At 37.8% G+C, this 24465-nt stretch overlaps 2 protein-coding genes across 2 annotated transcripts; one reads left to right on the top strand and one right to left on the bottom strand.

Moving 5' to 3' along the window:
• Positions 1–472: 472 nt before the first annotated feature.
• On the bottom strand, positions 473–5548 carry LOC132154763 (SLIT and NTRK-like protein 3). Its single transcript, XM_059563429.1, has 2 exons — positions 4939–5548; positions 473–3884 (listed from the first exon to the last, which is right to left on the bottom strand). Exon 2 carries the CDS (start codon positions 3858–3860, stop codon positions 1212–1214), a length of 2649 nt encoding a protein of 882 aa, XP_059419412.1. The 5' UTR covers positions 3861–3884; positions 4939–5548; the 3' UTR covers positions 473–1211.
• Positions 5549–10089: 4541 nt separating this feature from the next.
• Positions 10090–22632, top strand: LOC132154762 (nardilysin-like). The gene is made up of 31 exons (XM_059563428.1): positions 10090–10138; positions 10492–10771; positions 11043–11289; positions 12881–12962; positions 13063–13216; positions 13426–13499; positions 13589–13684; positions 13767–13889; positions 13976–14033; positions 14109–14182; positions 14265–14334; positions 14655–14732; positions 14831–14951; positions 15252–15310; positions 15442–15496; positions 15675–15779; positions 15914–16037; positions 16644–16730; positions 16836–16955; positions 17061–17112; positions 17297–17447; positions 17530–17657; positions 18352–18514; positions 18730–18761; positions 18853–18991; positions 19117–19164; positions 19860–19912; positions 19999–20082; positions 21064–21271; positions 21377–21466; positions 22225–22632. The coding sequence occupies exons 2-31, from the start codon at positions 10596–10598 to the stop codon at positions 22441–22443; spliced, it is 3270 nt and encodes a 1089-aa protein (XP_059419411.1). The 5' UTR covers positions 10090–10138; positions 10492–10595; the 3' UTR covers positions 22444–22632.
• The last annotated feature ends 1833 nt before the right edge of the window (positions 22633–24465 follow it).

Genomic DNA, 24465 nt, shown 5'->3' with positions numbered 1-24465 from the left:
GATATTCATAACTATTCAGCTTCATCTATTTCCAGGGTTGGATTTATTCGAGGATTTTACAGTATAATGCCAAAATGGTATTTTTCTCCCTTACGCAATGCTGCGTAACTAGGTTAAACCAGCTTATGCATGGTATAGGTGTATCTAACTGATGCCCTCCCATGGACACTCAGGGGACTAGAGACTGCAGAGGATGCTATAAGAATGCTGCACCTTTTCACTGCTTCCTCTCCTCCAGGTCTGTGGGTGACCTGACAGTCTTCCGCAAATTGACTGTGTTAATATCATGCAATCTCTTGACAGATTTCACCGTTATTTACTAGTTTCTAGCATATGAGGTCTCATTTGAAACACTTTGTTCTTTTGAATCTTGTTTGAAACATACTATAAGCAGATGGATAAAGTGCTGTGTATGTGTGTGCATGCTATGTAGAGGCCAAAATCTGCATGTGCAATACTCAAAATGGTACAGTTTAAAGAACTTGGCTTAGTTTAGCACCCTTTATTGAATTTATGTTGTTGTTGTTTTTTTTAATGGAAGGCTAAACCAGAGGCATAATCATTATACACCGATTTAACATGATGTCTTACAATAATAATTGCAACACTGAAATCTAAGAATAAATATATGCACAGATCTGCCTTTGTGAGATAGACCATGAAAAGGTACATCTGTAACATTATCAATAGTTCCCAAGGTTTTACATATTTTGACCTTACCTTGGTCCATAAAACCATTCATTAAGTCCCAATAAAGACAATCTACTCAATTTGAAAATACAGATTCAACAAAGCAATTAACAGTTATACAATAACTGCAGTATCTCTATTGCTGAAGGACAATTTTCAGTTAAATAAAAAATATCTCAGAAGATTTCAATGCAAACAAGTTAAAAGCCAAGACCACACGCCCTGCATTCATATGTATAATTTGCGTCACTTGTTAACCAACATCGCAAAGTCTGGAAACAGGAGTTGATCCTTTTCCCTCTAATTTAAATCTATATATTTTAGATAAATAAAACTGTGATACAAAAATACTCATTTACAACATTGCTGGCTGCTCTTATGAAGGCACTTTAAAAAATCTGAACGAGGGATTTCCTCCAGAGCAACTTGAGGGAAATCCATACCATCAACGTACATCGCATGAATTCTTTTTCCATCTTACCATTTTCATTTTGGATGTGCAGTCTTACATCTGACATGTCTTAGAATTGATATGACCTCTCCAGCATATCAATGTAATCCATCTTTGTTTTGAGTCTAGCTTTCAGCTCAGGGTAATCACTTTGGGTTTGATTAGGACATCCTGTCCTTGTCCCTGTGGTGTTTGTGATCATTTGCATTTGTCTGGCATCCTGTTTGGCATGTGGATACTCTGAGGGAGGGTGTGTGTGTCTGTCAGGCAGGTTGCTAAACTGGGAAGTTGTGCCAAAAAGACTGTCCACTAATCCCACCTTGGGCGTGGGACCTTGGCTATCAATGACAGTCGGGCAGAGAATTCCGTTTTCATGGAAGCTGGCAATATCACCACATGGGATACCGACAGTGACAATAGTGTTAATAGGCGAGCTGGAGATTGCCATGGTCCACTCCTTTTCCTTCTCCACCAGCGTTCTGTAGTGCGAACCGCTCTCTTTTGTCTCTGAGAATGGATGCTTCTGCCCTGACTTCTCCTGTTTGCTTTTGTAAACGGGGTTGCTGCACATGTGTGAGGAGGGAGCACCGATGCTATCATACACGTGATTGGAAGGAGGAGTCTCTGGTAAGGTGGGTGGCTGTTCTGTAAATATTCCACATTCCATCTGTATACCTGCCAGGCCCACTTCCCCTTGCTTCCTAAAGGGTAGCTTTTCACGCTTTTTAAGAGCATATGCGCAAAGAGCTGCCGCAGCAAAGAAAGCAGACACGAAAAGAACCAGCAGGCTGAGAATGAGAACGGAGAGGGGTATGGCACCTTTTGGCGGGTGCGGCCCCACCTCGGGATATGTAGTAACAAACCTGCTATCTGATTCAGCAGGAGACAGCGAGGACTGTCGGAGGTCAGGGCAAATCACTTCAGAATTCAGAGAGCGTAAATCTTTTCCTGAGACCAGCTCGGGGGTCTTACACACCACTTCTCCGACTATGACCACTAAGCTCAGCGTGTCCAGCCACTCTTTGAGAGGGATGATGTCGCAGGAGCAATCCCAGGGGTTCTGATTCAGGTCGATCTGGACAACAGAATGCAGGTGTTCTAGAACACCGCTGACTGGGAGGCACTGAAAGTAGTTGTTCCGCAGGTTCAGGCGTGTCAATGAGGTACCTGCGAACGCTCCCATGGGCAACGTTTGGAGGAGGTTGTTGTTGAGAAAGACTAGCTGCAGGGAGGGCATTAAACTGAAGGCAGCTGGCTGGATTTCTCGTATCTCATTGTACTCAAAATACAAATACTCAAGGCTGTGCAAGCCATGGAACATATCAAGAGTTAACTTCACAATATCATTACCATTCAGGTAAAGGCTTCTCAAATTAGGAAGATTAACAAAAGCCCCCTCTTGGACGTAAAATATCTGATTGTTTCCTAAGTGCAATAAATCAAGACTGGAAAAATTCCAAAAATCAGACTTGTGAATTCTCTGAATGAGATTTCCACTTAAGTAAAGCTTCTTAGCATTCAAGGGTCGAGGCATTAACTCAGAAATGTTCCGAAACCCATTTTCCTTACAATTGACTGTCAAACCAAGGTCATTAATATGCAAGTTACAGGTACATCCAATGGGGCAAATGATCGGTATAGGCGGCCTTGTCTGGTATCCGGCCACAGGCGGCTGATTAGGGAACACACTGCGTGGTGTTGGTGGTGTCTTTGAGGGCCTGGGTCGTTTTGTTGGCTTTGAGGGTCTTTCTCTTTGTTCCACAGAGGAAACAGTGTTTTGATTGGAGGAGACTATAGATGATGGCTTTGTAGGCCTCACTCTCCCTGTGTTGAACGGTAAGTGGAGAATGCCTAGAATTGACTCAATCTCGGCTTCATTCAATAAGGGACAAAGCTCACTGCGTTTTATCTCTCTGATGTCCTTCCCGTGGAGGTGAAAAGGATACTCGCATGTGATCTCACCAACAACTGCAGTGTATGGAATCCGCTCCAGCCAGACTTGGAGCTGGATGATATCGCAGATACAGTTCCAAGGGTTTTCCTCCAACTGGATCTCCATAAGATTGCGACCGATATATTCCAAAATCCCTTTATAAGCCATTGTCTTTAGTCGGTTGCCTCTCAAGTCAAGGTGCGTGAGAGAGACAGACCTGAAAAGAAACGCTGGAAGCATGGGTATTAAATTGTCATTAAGGATAAGCACTCTGAGTTTGTGAAGATTTCGGAAAGCCCCACTGTCTATTCTCTTGATAACATTATAGTCAGCCTGAAGGTATTCTAAACTCTCCAGTCCGAGAAATGTGTCATTCCGGAACACTTCCAGTTTGTTTTCGTGAAGGTACAACCTCTTCAGGGAGCTCAACCCATTGAAAGCCCCAACATGGATATCCTGCAGGGCATTATTGCCCAGATTAATGGCCACTGCATTGTTCAAGTGCAGAAAACTGTTGAAGTAGAGCTTCCGTAAAGAGTTCTTCTGCAGGTAGAGCTTGAACGGTCTAAGCCATGACTGTGAGACTTGGCTAACATTTGTAAATCCTTTGCTATCACAATGAACATGAAACAAGCCTTCCTTCACTTCGCAGTAGCAGGGTTCAAAGCAAGGCTCATCTATTTCTTCTGAATCATCAAGTAGAGGGATAGGAGTCGTCCATCCAAGTGCAATTGTGCTTAGCAGTGTAACCCACAACATGCTTTCACCAAAAGCAGGCAAGTGCATAGCCTCAAGAGCTCCTTCACTGCACTGAAAAAATACAACAGTTTTAGTGGCGTGAATACAGAAAGAATGATAAACACTGCTCAATACAAATTATTTTGACTTTTGGCAAGTTAGTTGTGATATAACTGTAGAATAGGGAGGGAAGGCTATCATATACTGTATGAGAGAGCGAAATGCAGCTCGGCTGCTTTGACTGCAGTTTTTTCTGCAAACAATATACTCGAAATATAGAATAAAGCTTCAATAACCAATGTCAGCAAATGCACCAGAGCTTAATATTGATTTAAAAGTATGCCTGCTGCATTTGTTACAGTGATATTGAGAAGAAGCTAAATGTGACCTAATCCATTTAAAGGCATCATGCTTCTCAAGAGGTTTCGCTTTAGTTTCTAAATCAGCTAATGACTCTGGAATATCAATTTGACCTCCATGGAAAATATTTCTTTCTCCCCTCCTCCAGGAGGACCTATTAGCTAATGTGCACAGCAGGGCACTTAGGAATGTGATGTTAATAAGACCTAGGTTCTATTGATTGCTGAAGAAGTTTATGTGCATACAGGTCATTGAAATAATGTAGCTACCTCAGGCCGCCACTAATGAATGTGAATCATATTATTGCAAGCAAAATCTTTAGGGCAACATAAATCATTTTTTTACAGTTGTAGTACTTTGAGGTAAAGTATGATTTAAGAAAAATAATATTCATATTTTGCAACAAGACAAGATAAAAAAATATATTTTTTAAGACAAAGTTAAACTGAAATCCAGACTACATTACTCTCTCAACAGATCAGATCCAGCTTTGAACTGAGTATGCAATACAGACATATAAGGAAACCATTCAAGCACTGCATGCATGATAAAGCTTAACTTATGGAAGCTAAACACAATGTTCATTAGATAACCAGGAGCAATTCATGCCATTATATTACGCTGTCCGAGACATAATTAACACATAATGATAATCCAACTCGCTAAAATGCAATCTATTAGCATTCCCCTTTGTCTGCCTTTACCACCGCCCGCGTCCTGTTCTATATTAAGAGGAATTAACTGGGCAGAAATGTGCGCTACTCACTCAGGTTGCTGCAGTGGAATTAAAAGAGCAGAAGATGGACCACTTTAAATGATGCTGCTTCTTGCCATGTCACCACCGCTGAGCCGCTTCTTCTTCTCCTTCTTCTCTCCGCTCTCGTGGTGGAGGCAAACAGGAGAGCCGAAGACGTGACAGGACTGCAATGTCTCAGAAAGGTTTGCTTTAGGATGCAGGTCCGCTCCCCTGACGAGCGCTCAACAGTGAAGACAGCGAAGGCTGCAGTTCAACACCACTGTGAGAACTGATGATGAGCGAGATCTTAGCACATTTCGGCTAGAAACAGTTAGAAAACTAAGCCGGTTCAAGTATGCAACTTGGCATTGAATTAAATCAGAGGATGGCGCTGCCTCGGACTTCGGTTTCCAAGTAAAATATACTGAAACAAGCGCGCGAGCGCATCCGCAGCCCTGCTATGAAACGCTCCAAATATATTCGAGATGCTGAGAAGAATATGAACGCAGCAGCCGACGCGCTTCACACCGTTTCAGTTTTAGTGGTGCTTTTTTAACACGCGTTACTCTCGCTTTCCTAGACATATTTGTTAGATTTGCGAAATTAAGTAGTTGATATTGTTTGTAATGCGTAACGCGGCTTATTCACTTTGTTGTATCACATCATTCTCGAAATATTAAATAATACTGTAACTGTTCCCAGAGCGATGAGGCTTCTTGGGTCACTTGTTCATCATCCTTTATGGTATTAGGGCCCTAACAATATAATGAAACCTTATTTTGGTTACCATGGAAACATAGTGCCATCTGCTATCTATTGCACAACAATGTGGTGCTTCATACATGGGCATGTTGCTTTTTTTGGAACCGAGAATGAACAATGTTGACTTGATGCCCAATTTTGCTGATTTCTCCAGCCTGATGGCTGATTAATTATCTTATAAATCACCAGTTAATTACTTCATAATGAGTTTGTCATTTGACACTGATATGCACAGATAAATAAATATGATTTCTCATCTGACCATTTTGGTTTATTGCGGAATATGCCTGCAATATTTAATATCCTACAAGCTTTAATCACTGTTTTGTGCATAAAAACCAAAGCAAACGCTAGGCTAATGAAACCTCTAAATTCCTCACATATACCCGAAGTAATATTCTGAACACACAAGCATATCGACTTTACTTTTCCCTTTATTGTGAATTTCCCACAGGTAACAGAGAATCTGAGGTAAAGCTTGTTAATACTCTGTCTCTGCAGCTCCCTGTGCCTTTGAGCATTAAAGCGTTTTCCTGAAGATCCTTAAAAAATCTTTAATGCCGTCACACAGATCAGGGCTACAGATCTGAACATGTTCCAGTGAATTAGCTTGCGACAGCAGCTTCCCTTCTCTTCTAAAGCCTGTTAAAGGTGATTAAAGCAGTGTTTTCCATCAAATTGCTGCAAGAGTATTTACCAGAGCCCTTTGAAGAGAAGAAAAAACACAAACAAACAAAATATTAGCAATTGTGGGGTTGAAATTATAAGGCTTTATATTACTTTATTCGCTGTTAAAGGTATGTGGTGCTGGACATCCATTTTTCTTCAGCCATCACATTGTGCACTGCAGGAGGAAGAAGGCACGGTGATTGACAAGACCGTAATGGGGTCCAGAAACCCAACCGTCTCTGAAAACTAAAGCATATTTCAATCGTCTTCAAAGAAACAATTCAATTTCCGTTCCATAATAGTATAATAGCCATACCATGATTTTCACATACTGTTCAATTTAAGCAAGTAACTGTGTGTAATTAATATTATTACAAAAGATTAGCTTTGTTTGAAGAATGATTATATAAAGGATTTACATGATTTCCACCACCTTAGACTAATTAACAAATCACTTCAAGTACTCTTGTTTAATTATAAATCCCCCTCACATGAAACCAACAAAGACTGTTTGACAAAATCAATTTGCGACAACTGAGGAGACACAATTAGGTATGATTTTTCCAAGAGAAAAAAGAAATAAAAAAAAAATGACGAGATGTAATCTGGTGGTCAGGCCATTTGAAGCTCATTTAACCTAAAGCTGGTCATTAATTAGAGCTTTAGAAAACAGAAGATGAAGGGCGTAGCTGACAGTGAGGTGTTAGAAAGAAGGGTATCTGGATCCACAGGTGCTGTTACTATTTAGTTATGTGCACCTCGTGGATACCACAGAGCAATGACCCCTCTCTTTACACACATGGACCTCCACCAAAGATGGCCTGCCTTGAGCAATAACCAGTGTTAAGCTAATTAAACTACTCTTCTATTTAATTAGGCTATAAATCAGTTGCCATGGGAACCTGTCCTTTGGGGTCCCTATGTAAACTTCTGATGGATTAAGTGCAGTGGATAGAGGGGGGTATTTCAGAAGCCCTTTTAATTTATGCAACAGTCCGTAAAGACAGGCACTAACATATAAATGCTAAAAATATTCATTTGATTTTATATATACATACATATATGTATATATATATATATATATATATATATATATATATATATATATATATATATATATTACAATATAAACAGATAACAGTTATATCATAAAAAAATCATATTTTATATTACATAATAAAATGTACCAAACAATCCGCCTAGCAACAACACAAAAACTGCAGCAATGTTTCAGTAATTTTAATATTAATGTGCTATGAGGAGAGTAGCACTGGTTCAGTTACCGGATATACAGTACAGTGTTGCCATGGATGACCACAAATTATAGGAAATATCTGACCGGTGAATACTGTGACTGAATCTTATGTTAAATCATGTTAAATGTTTCCATAAAACCACTCAGGGCCATTCAATAGGGTCACTATATACTGTAATTAAAGTGGGACACAATAGCTTAATCATCTATTATTATGTGTATGTTCATCCATTAAAATCAGCATTCATTTCTAATATAGAATGCAGCTATATAGCCATTTAAAAAATATTTTAATGATCAAATGATCAAAAACATTTTTCACTTTCCATGTTGCACAGATAATATTTTGTGTTATAGTAATCATTTTGAACAGTTTTTTTATAGGCATACTTTTATTATCTTTAACATAAATGTTTGCACAATGATTTTTTTTCAGTGTCTCATCTGTTTGTCTGTTCGAGTGCTTTTCTGGCCTAGCATTTCCATGTCAAAAGCATCTTTTTAAAAATTGAAAAGCACCAGACCTAAACTCAAAATGTTTTGACACAGCATTTCGCAAAACAGGAGTAGTGCTCCAAGGGAAATCAGCTCTTATCATGCGAAGCATCATACTTGAACTGCTAAAAGATTACATCAAAACAGCCACACTAAATTAAGCAGAAAATATTCCACGACGAGAGCTCCCCCTACTGACGGAGAGAATCCCAGTCATCCACTACTAAACAATGCAAGCGTGTTCACAGCATGTAATACCTACACAGGATTATACAGGGAATCCAATGATTATTATTATCTCCACTTAAAAGCTTTCAAATAGTAAATTATAGAAACAATTAACCAGAATTATATTACTAAGCACAGATTACCTGTTCTAAACATCAGCAAATAAGAACCTAGCATGGAAGCCGTCCATTTCTTTCATCAACAGCAGGTCTAGAACTCATGAAACACATCATATGAGACTCAAGCACAGGTCTCACCCACAGAAGCAGCAATGATGTGATATGTGACTGAAACTTACTTTTAACTCTTGAAAGCCATATAATGACAGTTCAGCTTACCAGTATACTTTTCCACATCTGGTTGTCATGGGTATGGCATTCATCATTCTCCTTTCACAGGGTATCTGTTGGAGATTAAATTTGGAAGGAATAAAGGTTCAAAAGAACAGTTAAGTCCTGCCTGTGTGTGTTTATGTATACGCGCGCGCGCACACACACACACACACACATATATATATATATATATATATATATATATATAGTGAGTGAGTGAAGTGACATTCAGCCAAGTATGGTGACCCATACTCAGAATTTGTGCTCTGCATTCAACCCATCCGAAGTGCACACACACAGAGCAGTGAACACACACACACACACTGTGAGCACACACCCGGAGCAGTGGGTGCATATATACATATATATACATATATATCTTAGACTCATCATCATTACAGTAATTCTAAAGGTCATATGAAGTCATACATGTGTGTGGGTTGTTGATGTAGCATGTCCATAAACCTTTCTTACCTAAATATACGGTTAAAATATATTCATAAGGGAATAAAGGTTAATAAGAACACTCAAGCTCTGCCTGTGTATATCAGTTTACTGAAGTATGTTTGTATGTATCTGATGCATCACATTTCCTGGAATAATTTGCTCTAGATTCTTTATGTAAGCAACCTGTTTACAGTTATAAAATTCACATTTCGATTTACATTAGAAGCTTTTCATCAGAATTATTATCTTACTGTTTGGACATATAAATAACAACATTTGAGCAAAATTGCAAAAACTTGGCCATCTGAATAATACCAATGTGTTTTTCCTCGAGTGTGAGCTCCATATTCTCACTGTATGGTACTTAATGAGCCATAATGTATCAAATTTTATACAAAACTAAATAAAATAAAATAAAATAAAATGTTTTATATGCAAACCTTTGCATGTCAATAAACTTATAAATAAATATAATAAACTTAAAATATAAAGTTAAAATACATGTATATTAAGGAGGCAAAGTGCATATTTAAGTTGCCATGAATGCCTCTTCAGTTATATTCATGTCTTACCAATTATATACACCCTTTTCTTCAGGATTATTTATCTTGGATCATAGTAACTCCAAAATCACTGTGTATGTGTATACACGCTTGAATTTAACAAGTAGCCTAAGTGATTTAAATTCGATTGGATTATAGTCTCTGGAATTTACTAAAAGAGAGAAAGGTAATATAGACATTTTGTCATTACAGTTTTGCCGCTAATTTAATAATCGGTGGTGGACACACAACTGTAATAATCTCCACAAACCACAACATACATTTATAAATTGCTGAGACAGCTAAAACAGCATCACGTAGCCCGAGCCATGCTCTGCGTGTAGCTATTTGCCTTAGCAAGGACTTTGGCCAATCAGAGAGTCGTGTTTTACTACGTCTATGACCTTTGACGAATCAGAACTCTTCTTGTTGCATAGACGCCACCTTCCAGTGACAGGTTGATCGCTGTAAGTTCGGCTGACCCGTCATCAGGATAGCAGGTATGAGACTATGATGAAAATTGGCTAACTTTGTGAAATAATGTGATGTAGCCTACTTATCGCACTTGGATGCTTCATATTTTAGACGAATTAGCGAAGTCCATGTATTAACCATAGCAAGCGAATCAGACGTATTTGGTTTATATTGTGTCACTATGTAGCAGATTAGCTTCATTGTAGCACAGTTATGATGATACAAATATATTGTCAAAATATGTATCTGAAGTTAAAGTATTCCATCGTCAAAAGCCAGACCCGACTCATTCTATCATTCAATATGCATTACAAAATGTATTTATTTTTATGGTAACCCTGTTTCTAATATACATATCGTTTCTTTTCGACTGAAAAAGTCAGTATTGCTCTCTTCAAGGCTGCGCCTACGTTTCACCTGTTTTGTAGCAGGTCATAAACTTCCGTTCACCTCAACTCCAGTGCTGAAGTATCATTGCTCAAGATGCCACAGACAAACAAGTTCAAAAGTGCTGGAGCCAGCAGCGCTGCTCAGTCTGCTGGTCCAGACCGGGGAGAAGCACTCAGAGACCCCACCGAGCCTCCGGGGGACAGTGGAGGAGATGACAACCAGGGAGACACTCAGATTACTAAATCTCCAAGTGACCCCAAACAATACAGGTAAAGTCCACATGTAACCGTGATAACTAGGTTTTATTGATTAGCATAGTCTCGTTCATAAAGTACCAAGTGAAACCTTTTTAAAAGATCATTTTACATTATGAGTGATATTGTATGTTGGCACTTAAATAGAGGAAGTTTACAGAAATTTGAGATCACACAAGTAAAACACAAGCTCTGGTTGCATCTCCTGAGTGTGTAACACAACCCTGCATGCAAGTGCTGATGACTAAGCCATCTAAAAAAAAAAATTTTCCCTCTTTTCATCCAGATACATTGAGCTGAGTAACGGACTGAGGGCTCTCCTGATCTCTGATCTGAGTGGTTTAGATGGGCAAACTGAAGATGAGGAAGATTCAGAAGAGGAGGAGGAAGAAGAGGCGGGAGAGGAAGAGGAGGGAGACTCGGGGGAAGGAACGGAAGAGGAATCTGAAGAAGAAGGGGACAGTCAAGATAGTGACTTTGAGGAGCTTGACGAGGACATCGACAGGAAGAAGAAAAAGGGATCTGAAAAACAGGTTTGTGTTTTGTTGTCTAAGCGCATTCAAACTCTACTCGCTCCATGTTATTTTGGTTGAACATATATTAAAGTCAGCATGAAATAAAAATCCCACTTATCCATATTTCCTTCTTTCTTAATTCTTTTTCCCCAAACTGTCATGACTAGTGTTGTCAAAAGACATGGTACTTCTGCACCAAGTCGGTACTAAAAAAATGAAAATGTCACGGTACCAGGTTTCTTTAAGTACCGGTGGTACAGAGGACCCGGTCAACCCAGATCTTGACGCAGACAGCACTATGATTTCCGCGAAGCAGAAAACGCGGACGGAATCTCAAAATCCAGACATGAAAATGAAACTTACATTTGAATATGGACAGTCACGGAATTTGTCAAAGTTAGCATGAATTAATCAAATCAAATCTCCATATGGACCAGTATCTGTAAATGTTAAGCTGCAAAAGTTGGTTGAAATATGAATACTGCATGTCTCTGTGTGAATGAATGAATGGCAGAGACGTGCGGGTTTGTTTACTACATAGACTGAAGCGTGTGACGCTTGCAGTAGTTTCAGCATCTGCCATCTCAATGAAAATGAGGACATAAATACTACCATAAATACTAGAAATATTACTATTATTTAGTAGAATGTATGTGATACTGCTACTACTGTTGAAAAAATTAATAACAATTTATTTCTTAAAGAAATAAATCACACAATATTTCTTCCATGTTTTAATTTTAATAGCAAATCCCCTTTATTTACCAAAATATAAAATGTGTTTAAATTTAATTAATTAAAAGACAAATTAAATTTGGGTGAAAGTTGTTAACTGTTTTTCCTAATTATATTATTTGTAGAAAAACCTTAAACACAATTGTAAATAAGTATGTAAATTACTTAAGTAAAGTAAAAAAAATAATTAATTAGCATATTTGTGTGATTTGCTTTGGTACCGAGAACCGTGGATTTTCACTGGTATCGGTACCGAATACTGAAACTTTGGTACCGTGACAACACTAGTCATGACAATCTTCCTGTGAAACAACTTGTCCAATCATTTAGTCCGCTTAAACCCAGCCCCCTTCTTACAATCGACTGAATCACTCATTCAGTTCAACCTCCATCCAGTCATCAACTGATCGATACAATCTTACAATACAATATATTACATACAAGTCCACCGTACATTTTTTTTTGTTTGTTTCATTCGGACCTGTCTCTACTTCCATTTCATTGTGACTATTTCAGCTGATATGACAGATTTTTGTCATTATTGGATATTTCATTATGGAATTTTTTATATTTACATTTTAATTGAATGGCACTGTTCCATCTAACATTTAGCAAATGTCAAAATTAATATCCATTTCTCATTACTGTACATTATAATGTTTTGATGTCTAAATACACTTGTGGTATTTAAAATGACTGATCTTAATTTGTAGTGTTTTTCTTTTTCTATTTAGACAAAGTAATATAAAACTACCAGTTATGAACCATAACATGAAAATAAATTTGCCATTACACACAAAAATCAGATTAAGTGTGTTGAAATGATTTCAGTGCAGTTAAATACTTTTTTCTTTCTTTTTTTTCTGGAAATTAGTCTGCAGCGGCCTTGTGTATTGGCGTAGGGAGTTTCAGTGACCCTAATGACCTACCTGGCCTCGCACATTTCCTGGAACACAGTAAGTCACACCTGCAGTTGTTTGCCATTACTGTATTAAATAATGCTTTATTCTCAGTGATAACGTTTCAGTCAAACGTATCTCTCTACTTATGTCTCAGTGGTGTTCATGGGCAGCGAAAAGTACCCTTCTGAAAATGGCTTTGATGCATTCCTTAAAAAGCATGGTGGCAGTGATAATGCTTCCACTGATTGTGAGAGAACCATTTTCCAATTTGACGTCCAGAGGAAACGCTTCAAAGAAGCCCTTGACAGGTGAAGCAGCTCTAAAAAAAAAAAAGTGATCGTATCACATCCCCTCTTATCCTGATGGCCTCTTTTTCCCTTTTTTCTGAATATTTTACACAATCCCATTGAGTACTTTATAACTATAATCCTTAAAATAAAAAAAACACATTTCTTTATATGTTTGGTCGTACATAAGCTTTAAAATATTGGGATTGTCTTTTTTAATGTTATCTCAGATGGGCTCAGTTTTTCATCTGTCCTCTCATGATTGAAGACGCCATTGACCGAGAGGTTGAGGCTGTGGACAGTGGTGAGTAAAGCATTTATATTGTAGATTTAAAATCTTCTTGATAGCTCAACTGTGAAGTTTAACAGCCTAATGTTTTTTGTTTGCTGCAGAATATCAGCTTGCTAAGCCTTCAGACTCTCACCGTAAGGAAATGCTCTTTGGCAGCCTTGCAAAGCCCAACCATCCCATGAGCAAGTTCTGCTGGGGTAAGTAAAGATCTGCTTTAGAGTAGCTTCTGGGTTTATTCTAAAGTTGTTGTTTTTTGATGATCTTGTGATTGTATTTAAGGAAATGCACAGACCCTGAAGACTGAGCCTAGGGAAAAGAATATCAATGTTTACAAGCGGCTCCGTGAGTTTTGGAAGAGGTACTACTCTGCCCACTATATGACCTTAGCTGTGCAGTCTAAAGGTAGGTACAGTATGCAGGACTTAACTTGGATATGGATTTTCTAATAGAAAATTATCCTAAAGTATCTTCTACTCTTACCTTCATAGAGAGTCTTGACACCCTTGAGGAATGGGTTAGAGAAATCTTCAGTCAGGTGCCCAACAAGTAAGCTCAACCCAAGTCCTGTCTGTAAGATGTGAAAATATGAATATGTTTAAAGAGTTTCTCAATGCTTTTCAGTGGGCAGCCGAAACCTGATTTTTCTGACCAGTTGAGCCCCTTTGAAACACCTGCTTTCAACAAACTTTACCGAGGTATGTCGTAGAACTTAGTGTTCAAATGAGGTTTAACGAAATTAGAGCCTAATAATAATGTTTTGTTTGTTGTTTGTTGCAGTGGTGCCTGTTAGAAAAGTACATGCCCTCACCATCACATGGGCTCTTCCACCGCAAGAGAAGCACTACAGGTTTAGTCATCAATCATTTTTACTGACATTCATTCATACAACATCTTTCAAAAGTGCTGTTAGAAACGCAATGAAATTCAAAATTAGAGTTTTGTTGATCTAAGTCTGTGTCCGCATTGAGGGCATCTATAATATATCCATGGCTCTGATATGTGTCACCTCAACTTCCTTTTTCAGTAGCAAATATGTCAAACAACAAAACTGCATTCATAAAGCCATTTCACTTGGACTAACATATTGATTTTGTTGGTCTATATTGGAATGCCAATATTATTTCTCAAATATGGTGCTTAACAAAAACTCTTTATGTTGGTCCTCAGGGTAAAGCCTCTGCATTACATCGCTTGGCTGATTGGCCACGAGGGGACTGGAAGTATCCTGTCCGTGCTTAGGAGGAAGTAAGTCCTTTCTCTCACGATTTGGTTTTTAATAAATGACAATGTAGCATCAATTTTGCACTAAAGTCAGAAAATTTAATCTCTTTCTCTCTGTCTAGGTGCTGGGCTCTAGCTTTGTTTGGCGGAAACAGTGAGACTGGTTTTGATCAGAACACCACCTATTCCATTTTTAGTATCTCCATAACTCTGACTGATGAGGGCTTCCAGAACTTCTATGAGGTCTGCAAGGGTCATCAGTCTAGACCTTGTTTTACATTTCTGTGATCCTACACCAGTGCATGCCAAAATCATGCGCTATGGTTACAAGCATCCTGAAGATATAATATTGTTTTCACACTTAATGTCATTAGAGAAATTTGTGAGGAAGCTGAGAAACCAACAGCTTAGCTAGATATGTGTAAAATAGGATTACAAAGCCTCTGAGGCACAAACACACCCTTTTTCCTAAATTATAACAGACACGATTGCTGTAAAGTTTAGTCCCACTCAGAATAAATTTGGATTTTCTTCTTCATTCAGGTTGCTCATCTCGTCTTCCAGTACTTGAAAATGCTTCAGACTCTTGGGCCCCAACAGAGGTAGGCGCCTTTTTTCGTAAAGGATGTTTTTTTTTGTTTTTTTTTTTTTTTTTGCAGAACTTTTACACATATTACATTGAATAATGTAGCTTGAACGATACCATAAAAAAAACTTTGCTTCTCTTTGGCAGAATATATGAAGAAATTCAAAAAATTGAGGCCAATGAATTCCACTATCAGGAGCAGGTAAGGTTACACATTGTAAACTGTTGTCAGCCAATGAACGCTTAGTTGTTTCATACCAACAATGGTGTTTGTTTTTTTTGTTTAGTTTTTTTTGTATTTCTGGCTATTAGAAGCAATTTGAAAAGAGATGCACATTAGTATTTGTTTGTAGACTCTGCACTCTGTGTTGCTTTTACAGACTGATCCTATTGAGTACGTGGAGGATATCTGTGAAAACATGCAGCTGTTCCCAAAAGAAGACTTCTTAACAGGAGACCAGCTCATGTTTGAGTTCAAACCAGAGGTAGTTGACAATCACATGCAGCATTGATTTTGATTTATTACAGGTTTTGGAAAATATGGGTACATATTTGTGCAATTTTAGCATGCCAAATGAAAGAAAACAAAGTACTTATGATCTTTTTTTTCCTCTCTTAGGTGATCTCTGTTGCACTGAAACTCCTCACACCAGAGAAGGCTAACTTGCTCCTGTTGTCTCCTGAGCATGAAGGCCAGTGCCCACTCAGAGAAAAGTGGTTTGGGACTCAGTACAGTGTAGAGGGTTTGCACATCTTTTTAACTCCCTATTTTTAGTTCAGTTTAAAATACAAGATTCAGGATGAGAAGTTTGAGAACTTACAATCTGTGTGCATATTAAATTAGTCTGGAAGTGAATGTCAGAATCCACTGCTGAATTGTTAACACTGGAGATGTACTTGTCACAATAAGCTCAATCACAAAATTATATACATTTACATATACTTAAAAGATTTAAAAGATATTTAAAAGAATATCTGATGCCAAAATTAAGTACATTGACTGTGTAGGAGTATTCTGGTTTTGAACATAACTGCAGGCAATGACAACTGATATTAGTATACTAGTAGATTATAGGTGATTACTTAAATGAGAAATACATCTTAAGTCCAAGCACAACAAGCTGTTTCTGCCTGTTGCTTTAGTAAAATATTTATTTGTTATTTCTTAATTTCTTTGATCATTTTTCTTTGAATTTTTATAATAATTATTTCCTGGTTTCAAATCTACTTGAAATGTATTCTTAATTCATCTTAGGTTTAACACATTATGCAAGAAATACCATTAAGCACTATTTCTTCTATATTGTGTGTAACACTGGAAACAAAAGCCCCATTTTTTTTTCTTACAGAGATACAGCAGCACTGGAGAGAGCTCTGGGCAGGAGACTTTGAGTTAAACCCGAGCCTTCACCTACCTGCTGAAAATAAGTACATTGGTGGGTGTCTTCAGTTGATGTCTTCTAGTTTTGTTGTTGTGTACTGTATCTGTAGCTTGTTTCAAGGCCATGTGCCATTGTTCCTGTGTCTCTTTTTACCTCCAGCCACTGATTTCACCCTCAAAACCTCTGACTGTCCAGACACAGAGTACCCTGTCAGAATAATGAACAATGGCAGAGGGTGTTTGTGGTATAAGAAGGACAACAAGTTCAAGATCCCCAAAGGTGTCATTGTATTTGTCTCTACACTCAATATATCATGTCTCTGATGTCCAGTAGCACTCTGTTCTATTACCCAGCTCACACTTACGTTTCTCTCTATTCCTACAGCGTATGTGCGGTTCCACCTTATATCACCTGTGATTCAGAAGTCTCCAAAAAAGTAAGCTGAAGATCATGTGAAAACTTAGTCATTCAGGCAGATCTTGTAAATGCTGTAGCCATGGAAACCCCATCTAGCCATTAGTGTGTCTACTCGGGTCTCAGGAATCACTATCGCTAGTTTCTATACTTGTTCATCCACTTACTTTTCCATCTTTTTGTTCTCTCTTCTCACCTCCACCCAGCCTGGTGCTTTTTGACCTGTTTGTGAATATCCTGGTGCATAACTTGGCAGAGCCAGCCTACGAAGCTGATGTGGCCCAGCTAGAATATAAATCGGTTGCAGGGGAGCATGGTCTTGTCATCAAGGTTAAGGGCTTCAACCACAAACTACCGGTAAGTAACAAGCTCAAATCAAGTTGTATACAGAAATTGGTTTAATAAAAAAAAATCTTTTAATTTCTGACATTTGTTGCAGTTGCTGTTCAACCTGATTGTGGATTACCTTGCTGATTTCTCCACTGCTCCTGATGTATTCAGCATGTTTGCAGAGCAGCTGAAGAAAACCTACTTTAACATCCTCATCAAGCCTGAAAAGCTTGGAAAGTGTGTCTCCTTCACGTTTACCTTTTCTCCGCTTACACCTATAGACCTGCCAACGAGTAGTAACATCGTACACAGCAATGTTTTTTTTTTGTTAACTTTTAAAGTTTTCTTTAATTTAGAAAATGCAAATTTGATGGACTAATTAATGTCTTTCAAGCCTATTTACAGCATTTTTACACTGCCGGTCTATGGTTTGCAACATTTTAGCATGTGACATTTCTTTCTTGCAATTGTGATTTTGTACAAATACATGTCACCATAAAAGATCGGTGTAAATACTAGTCTATACACTGCCGTTCATAAGTTTGGGGTTAGAACGATTGAAAAAAAAAAAAATTTTTTTGAAAGAAGTCCTTGATCACGAAGAAAAAAATAAGTCATCTTATTACAGTTTCCTGTTTTAATATATTTTGAAATGTATTACCTATGAGGTAAAATCTTAATTTTCAGGAGCCATTACTGTTTCAGGAGTCAATCATTTTTGGTTCAGTGTCGCATGGTGCTTCAGAAATCATTCTAATATTCTGATTTGGTGCTCAGGAAATGTATTCACCCCAGACTTTTGAATGGTAGCATATGGCAACCCTCGTAGTCCCATATGCCAGCATCTATATAGCTATTGCTATGTATATCTTTTCAAAAATGCATGGTCTTCCACTCATTGCTCTTTGTCTGTCTATACATGCCTCCTCAGAGACGTGAGGCTGCTGATTCTAGAGCACTCTCGCTGGTCGACAATTCAGAAGTACCAGGCTGTGCTGGATGGTCTCAGTGTGGACGAGCTCATGGAGTTTGTGAGCAGCTTCAAGTCTGAGCTATATGCTGAAGGACTAGTGCAGGGAAACTTCACCAGCACTGTGAGTTTTCTCACATTTTATATACACCTTGCATGTATTTGTTTTTCATGGATCATTCCAGGTTCAAAATATCCCACAATTGCAAATTGTTGTATTGATGTACACCTAGAATATTATGAAATTATATAATACTTGTAAAAGCAAAAAGCTTTTACAGTCAGGCCCACAGTTGTTCTGTTAAGAAACTAAGATTTTGTCATTTTTAATTTCTGTAGGAATCCATGGGCTTTTTGCAGTATGTTACAGAGTAAGTGCTTTTTTTCCACAAGTTTATTTTTTATAGCAGTACCACAGTAAAAGAAAGTTTTATATAGCTTTTTTTTTTTTTTCACTTTCAGCAAATTGCAATTCAAGAAGCTGTCAGTAGAGGTCCCTGTTCTCTTCAGAGTGGTAGAGCTTCCTCAGAAACATCATCTGTGCAAAGTGAAGTCTCTCAACAAGGGAGATGCAAACTCCGAGGTCACTGTGTATTACCAGGTAATACTTGTTTTTGGTTTAGATCAGCAAACTGGACAAAACATCTAGGCATATTCACCTTTTTTTATGTCGTATTCCCAAATTAGCAGTGATCGTCCCTAATATCTGCCTGTGTCTTTTGGTAGTCTGGTCCTAAGAACCTGCGTGAGCACACTCTTATGGAGCTACTAGTGGTGAGTATGACTCTGTTTTGCTGGCTGACTACATAAGGGTATCGCTTACAGTAAATATTACTGTAACTTTATATATGTATAAAACGTATAGGAACAGCTGCCCCAGGGTTTTTTAAGCAATAAAGTCAGTCCCTTCTGCCAGATTCAAAAGAAGTTCTCAATTATTGCTCTCTAGGGCGCTGAGCACACACATCTGCATGGCCATAAGCTCAACTCATCCACTTTAGTTTTATACTGAAGACTGACTTTGGATGCTGTCCAGTTCTCTGTCTTTCTCAGCAGTTACTTTAGAACACTCTAAAGAGGTTGAGCTGGCTCTCGTTGTAAAGTGTAATGTACTGTTCTAAAGGTCCAACGATTTATTTATTTCTGACGATGAATGGCTGCTGATAACAGCTTTGGGAAGTACCAGATATCGGCTGAAACAATTTTTGCATATAAAACTAAAGCTTTACTAAAGAAAAACTAAGCAAATGTTGTTTTTTCACACATTAAATATAGCTATTTTAAAAACCATTGGCCAATTAATCAGACATTCTTACTCCTCTGCACCTTACATCAGCTAAATCCAATATCAGACTTCTGTCCAATTCTACTGCGGTGGCTGCAGAAAAAAGCGTGTTCCTACATATGGGATAAAAACATTAACTGTTTTATTAAACTCGTGTTTTCTCATTGTGGCTGCTGTGTTGTAGATGCACATGGAGGAGCCATGCTTTGACTTCCTCCGAACCAAAGAGACACTGGGGTAAGTCTGTGGTGCAGAGATGACATTAAGATATTATCTTGTTCCAGTTGCTGGTTTTAATTAGATGACTCCATCCGTTTTCACAGATATCATGTCTACCCAACCTGTAGAAATACATCAGGTGTCCTTGGATTCTCAGTCACAGTAGAGACTCAGGCCACCAAGTTCAAGTGAGTTCTCACTGTGCTTTTTGGTTGCAGTTCACTGCTGCATCAGAATTATCTGATTTATGTGCTGCAGCTGCTGCCTCTTGACTTCAGAATCATAATTAACCTTTATCTCCACCTCTATCTTGACTAAATTGCAGTGTTACTTTACACTGATTGGCTCTTTTTATTATTTCTGAAGTGAAATACAGCCTACACTAGATGTTAACAATGCATTCACGTACTTACATCATGCATAACATCTTATTGCATACATAACATCTTATAATCTTGTGTTAATATACTTTATATCAGATAATAAATGAGTAAAACAGTAATCAATATAAGGGAATTGTGATTTTGGAAAAAAATATCTTATAAGTCAGAAATTTATGTATAAAATTATTTTAATTGTAAAGTATTTCTCTAGCAAAAAAAAAAAAGTTTTCTATTCAGGGTTTTATTATTATTTTTTTTTTACAAATCTTCACAAACCACTGGAAAAATAGAAATAGTGTTAAAAGTATGAGGTCAGTAAGTTTTAGTTTTTTTTTTCTGAAAGAAATGACTAGGATCCTGAAAAAAGTATGACGGTTTTCACAAATATTAAGCAGCACAGCTGTTTTCAACATTAGTAATAATAAGAAATGTATCATAATCATGTGTCACTGAAGACTGGAGTAATGGCTGTTAAAAGTTCAACTGCACATAAATTACATTTGAACATGTATTAATGTATTTTTATCAAATAAATGTAACCTTGGTGAGCATATGACTTCTTTCAAAACCATTTTTAATGGTCCGTAATTGTAGGAACCCTGATTTCCTAGTACAGTAGTGCATATGAAAAGTATTTTCTCTTGAGTTAAGTTTACTGAATGCTGCAAACAATGGCTTCCACACAGTAAATAATGTAAACCATTAATTTGGGTACTGAAATATTTCAAAGTGGCGTTAAATGGGCAAAACTCTTCTCTTATTCTGCTCTCACTTTCTGCATTCTAGCACTGAGCTGGTGGAGACAAAGATTGAGGAGTTTCTGGTGAGCTTTGGAGAAAAGATGAACAGTTTGAGTGATGAGGCTTTTAAGACACAGGTGACTGCTCTCGTCAAGCTGAAGGGTTGCGAAGACACCCATCTCGGCGAGGAGGTGGACAGGAACTGGACAGAGGTGGTCACGCAGCAATTTGTCTTCGACAGACTCAGTCGAGAGGTGAGGCCCTGTTGCACATGAGCAAAGGCTGACAGTTTAGCAATGTGTTAATGATGAATTGTGGGAATATACTTGGATATTGTCATTTTTCTACTTGTACAACAGATTGATGCACTGAAACTCATGACCAAGGCTGAACTTGTGAATTGGTTCATGGGACACCGGGGTGAAGGCAACAGGAAGCTCAGTGTACATGTAAGCATTGCAGCACATCACTCTCCTGAGATTCATCTCTGCATTGAATCTAATTACAAAGATTTGATTTATTGAAATTCTACATGCCTTTTTTTGTCTCCGTTTTTTTTTCAGTTAATTCCCCTTAATATATATAGATCCAGTCCCTGCTGGGGGGCATCTTTCTCCATTTTTATTATTTTTATGCATATTTTGTGTTTATATATATATATGATATTAAAGTAGATGTTCCTGTAGCTGTAAATACATTTTGTAATATATTTAAAATTGTGATGGATTAAAATTCACATTTATCAAATAACCATATACGTTTATTAATGTACTTACTGATATTTTTTTGCATAGTAACTTTAAACTCTTAGTATTATTTTCAGTTTTCAGGTATTTTATTCCTCCGTTTGTGCGTTTACCAAGAACTCACTTTTTTTTTTTTAAGGACTAAATTCCTTCCAACTTTTGCAGGCAATTTTGTTTTTGATTTTTCAATTTTATTTAAGGTGGTCTGGACTTGGGGGAGTGCTGGGGGGTGGGTGTTTGGAGGTGTCCAGAGGGTCAGTCTGTTCTGTATACTTTGAAGAAGCAATTGTATACAATTGTGTATGACCCTCTTTATGCAAAAGAAATAACAACAACAAAAAAGTATCCTAAAAAGAACTATTTTCCTCTGTGTAATGCAAATCTGTTGGTTCATATATTGTTTAGTAAATATACCGTTGTGAAACAAATGAAAGTCTGAATGATGAATGGTTTCCTTTCAGGTTGTTGGTTATGGAGTAGAAGAGAATGACCCTCCTAGTGAAGAACATCCGGCCACTGGAGAGGAAGAGGAAGGCAGTAAGATGTCATTGTATGGAGAGGTTTCCAAACTCACCTTCCTTCCTGCTTCCACTTTACTGGCTTCAGTTACTACTATCACAGACATCCAGGCCTTCACTTCCTCCCTCAATCTCTACCCTTACCACAAAATTCTCAAATAAACAAAAGCATGGACTCACTCTGCCAGCTGGCACACGGGAACGCACCCCCAACATCCATCTTCCATCCTTTCTTCTTGTTTACTTGAGCAAGGATGAACAGGGGCCGGTGGTCTCCCAATGCTCTCATACTTTTGAAACGATTTTCAGCCATGTGTGCGTTCATATAATGAGCCCTGCTGTTAAAATGACATTGCTCCCTCCTTGGCTGTAGTGGACCTTTCAAACATAAACATGACTTTAAACTACTCAAAATTGTGTGTATTTTATTAAGTGGTCTGCAGTGTTAAGTTTGTACTAATACATTTATAATATTAATGACACTGCTGAAAATTATGAAATGTATATGAATGAAAAGAGAGATTGCTGGACTGCTTTTTATGTAGCCAGCTGATGCCTGATACGGAGAATATGTAGTAGTACTTCAGAGGTGGGCATTTGAGCATGCAAGACCAAAATTATGATGCTTCTATTATTGCTATAGCATGATTCTGCATTTGGCATAACTTCAGTTTGTAAACTGAGCAAGTCCTAATATCACTGCTTAAAATCAGAACATGCAAATATATATTTATTAAAAGTACCATGAAGCTGTAACTCGATTTTACCTGAGTGTTGATTTTTAAGTTTGCCTTCTTTATCAAAGGATAAACAAAAACATAATGTAGGCTGCTTTGGAATAATGGAAAGAAACGTTCATATGGATGCATGCAAGAACGACATGCTACAATGTGACCAGTGTAGCCAGATTCCAGACCAAAAATAAATAAATAAGATTTCACACTTACAAGACTATTTGAATGAATGGTTGAAAACCATGAAATTTGAATTGGTCTGAAGATGCTTTACAGAACTGTTTCACCATCTGACACGGTCACTGAACTGCAAATTATCATTATTTTTAATAGAATCCCTATTGAAATGAAGAAAGTTTTCAGTAACACTGGCTATGTCAATAAAGATTTTTTTTTTAATTGAGGAAAATTTATAAGAGAACACTCCAAATATGTGAACATGTTATAAAATGTATCATACTGTATATAAAATCCAGTGGGGGCTCTACCACTGCACTAATACAATTTTATAGAAAACACGCAAATAGAAATCTCACTACACTTCTGCTAAATTAATATCCTGTTTATCGGATTAAGTAAAATGTGTTGCAAATAATGTTTCATGTTGACTATGTTGAAAATGTGCCATTTACAGTATAGCAATATTATAATCATGTGAACTGTATGTGATTTATAGCATTTGTGATAAGTCATTTTAAAAAGCGTGCCCTCAACTCTCCAAAGGTGACCTTAAATTCAGCTGAAAATACGTGGAGAACAGTCAAAGTGCCAACACTTACCAGGCACCACATGGAGTTGGCATTGTGTTCTCTTTGTCCAGGCAGGTGGCACATAACAGCACAGCAAGATAGTCGATCTCTTTGTACTCCAGAATAGCTCTTCTTCTCTCACCACCCCGCCTTTCATCTGATGTCCTGAAGCGCTCTGTAGAGGTGCAGTACACGGGCTAGAGTTTCATCAGTCTGCTGAAATTGGCACAGTTTCAGAGGGATCACATTCTAAATAATAAGACTGTCTTGGCATACACTGCCTGCCTTTTGTAGTTCGACGATTTGTCATTACGCTGTCACTTTATCTCACTCCTGCAGGGTGTCTTAATTGACAAGCTGCTTAAATGGGAGGAGGTGTAGCGAAGACAGAAAACGATTGGATAATATGAATAAATAAGGCCCTTATATGGTGGAAGTACTCTTCCTACTCTACAAGGAGTTCTCTCAGTTTTACTCATGGAGCTGCGAGTCTCACTGCTCCTACAGATCATGTTAAATATAAGAAGGAGATGAATTATGTGCCTCCCAGGCAGCAAAGCACAGGGAGTGAAATAAGGGCTTCTGTAAGACCGGTTAATTGGTTCTGGCCCTTTGATACTGAGACACTGGAGTCTAATGATAGATTCAGACAGCCTAATTTAACTAATTTAAGAACATTTAAATTCATAGTTGTAATTATA

The sequence above is a fragment of the Carassius carassius genome, chromosome 12 (assembly GCF_963082965.1).
Source record: "Carassius carassius chromosome 12, fCarCar2.1, whole genome shotgun sequence".
NCBI classification, from domain to species: domain Eukaryota; kingdom Metazoa; phylum Chordata; class Actinopteri; order Cypriniformes; family Cyprinidae; genus Carassius; species Carassius carassius.
Note: the sequence above shows the minus strand (reverse complement) of the source record. Positions and strands in the feature narration are given on the sequence as shown.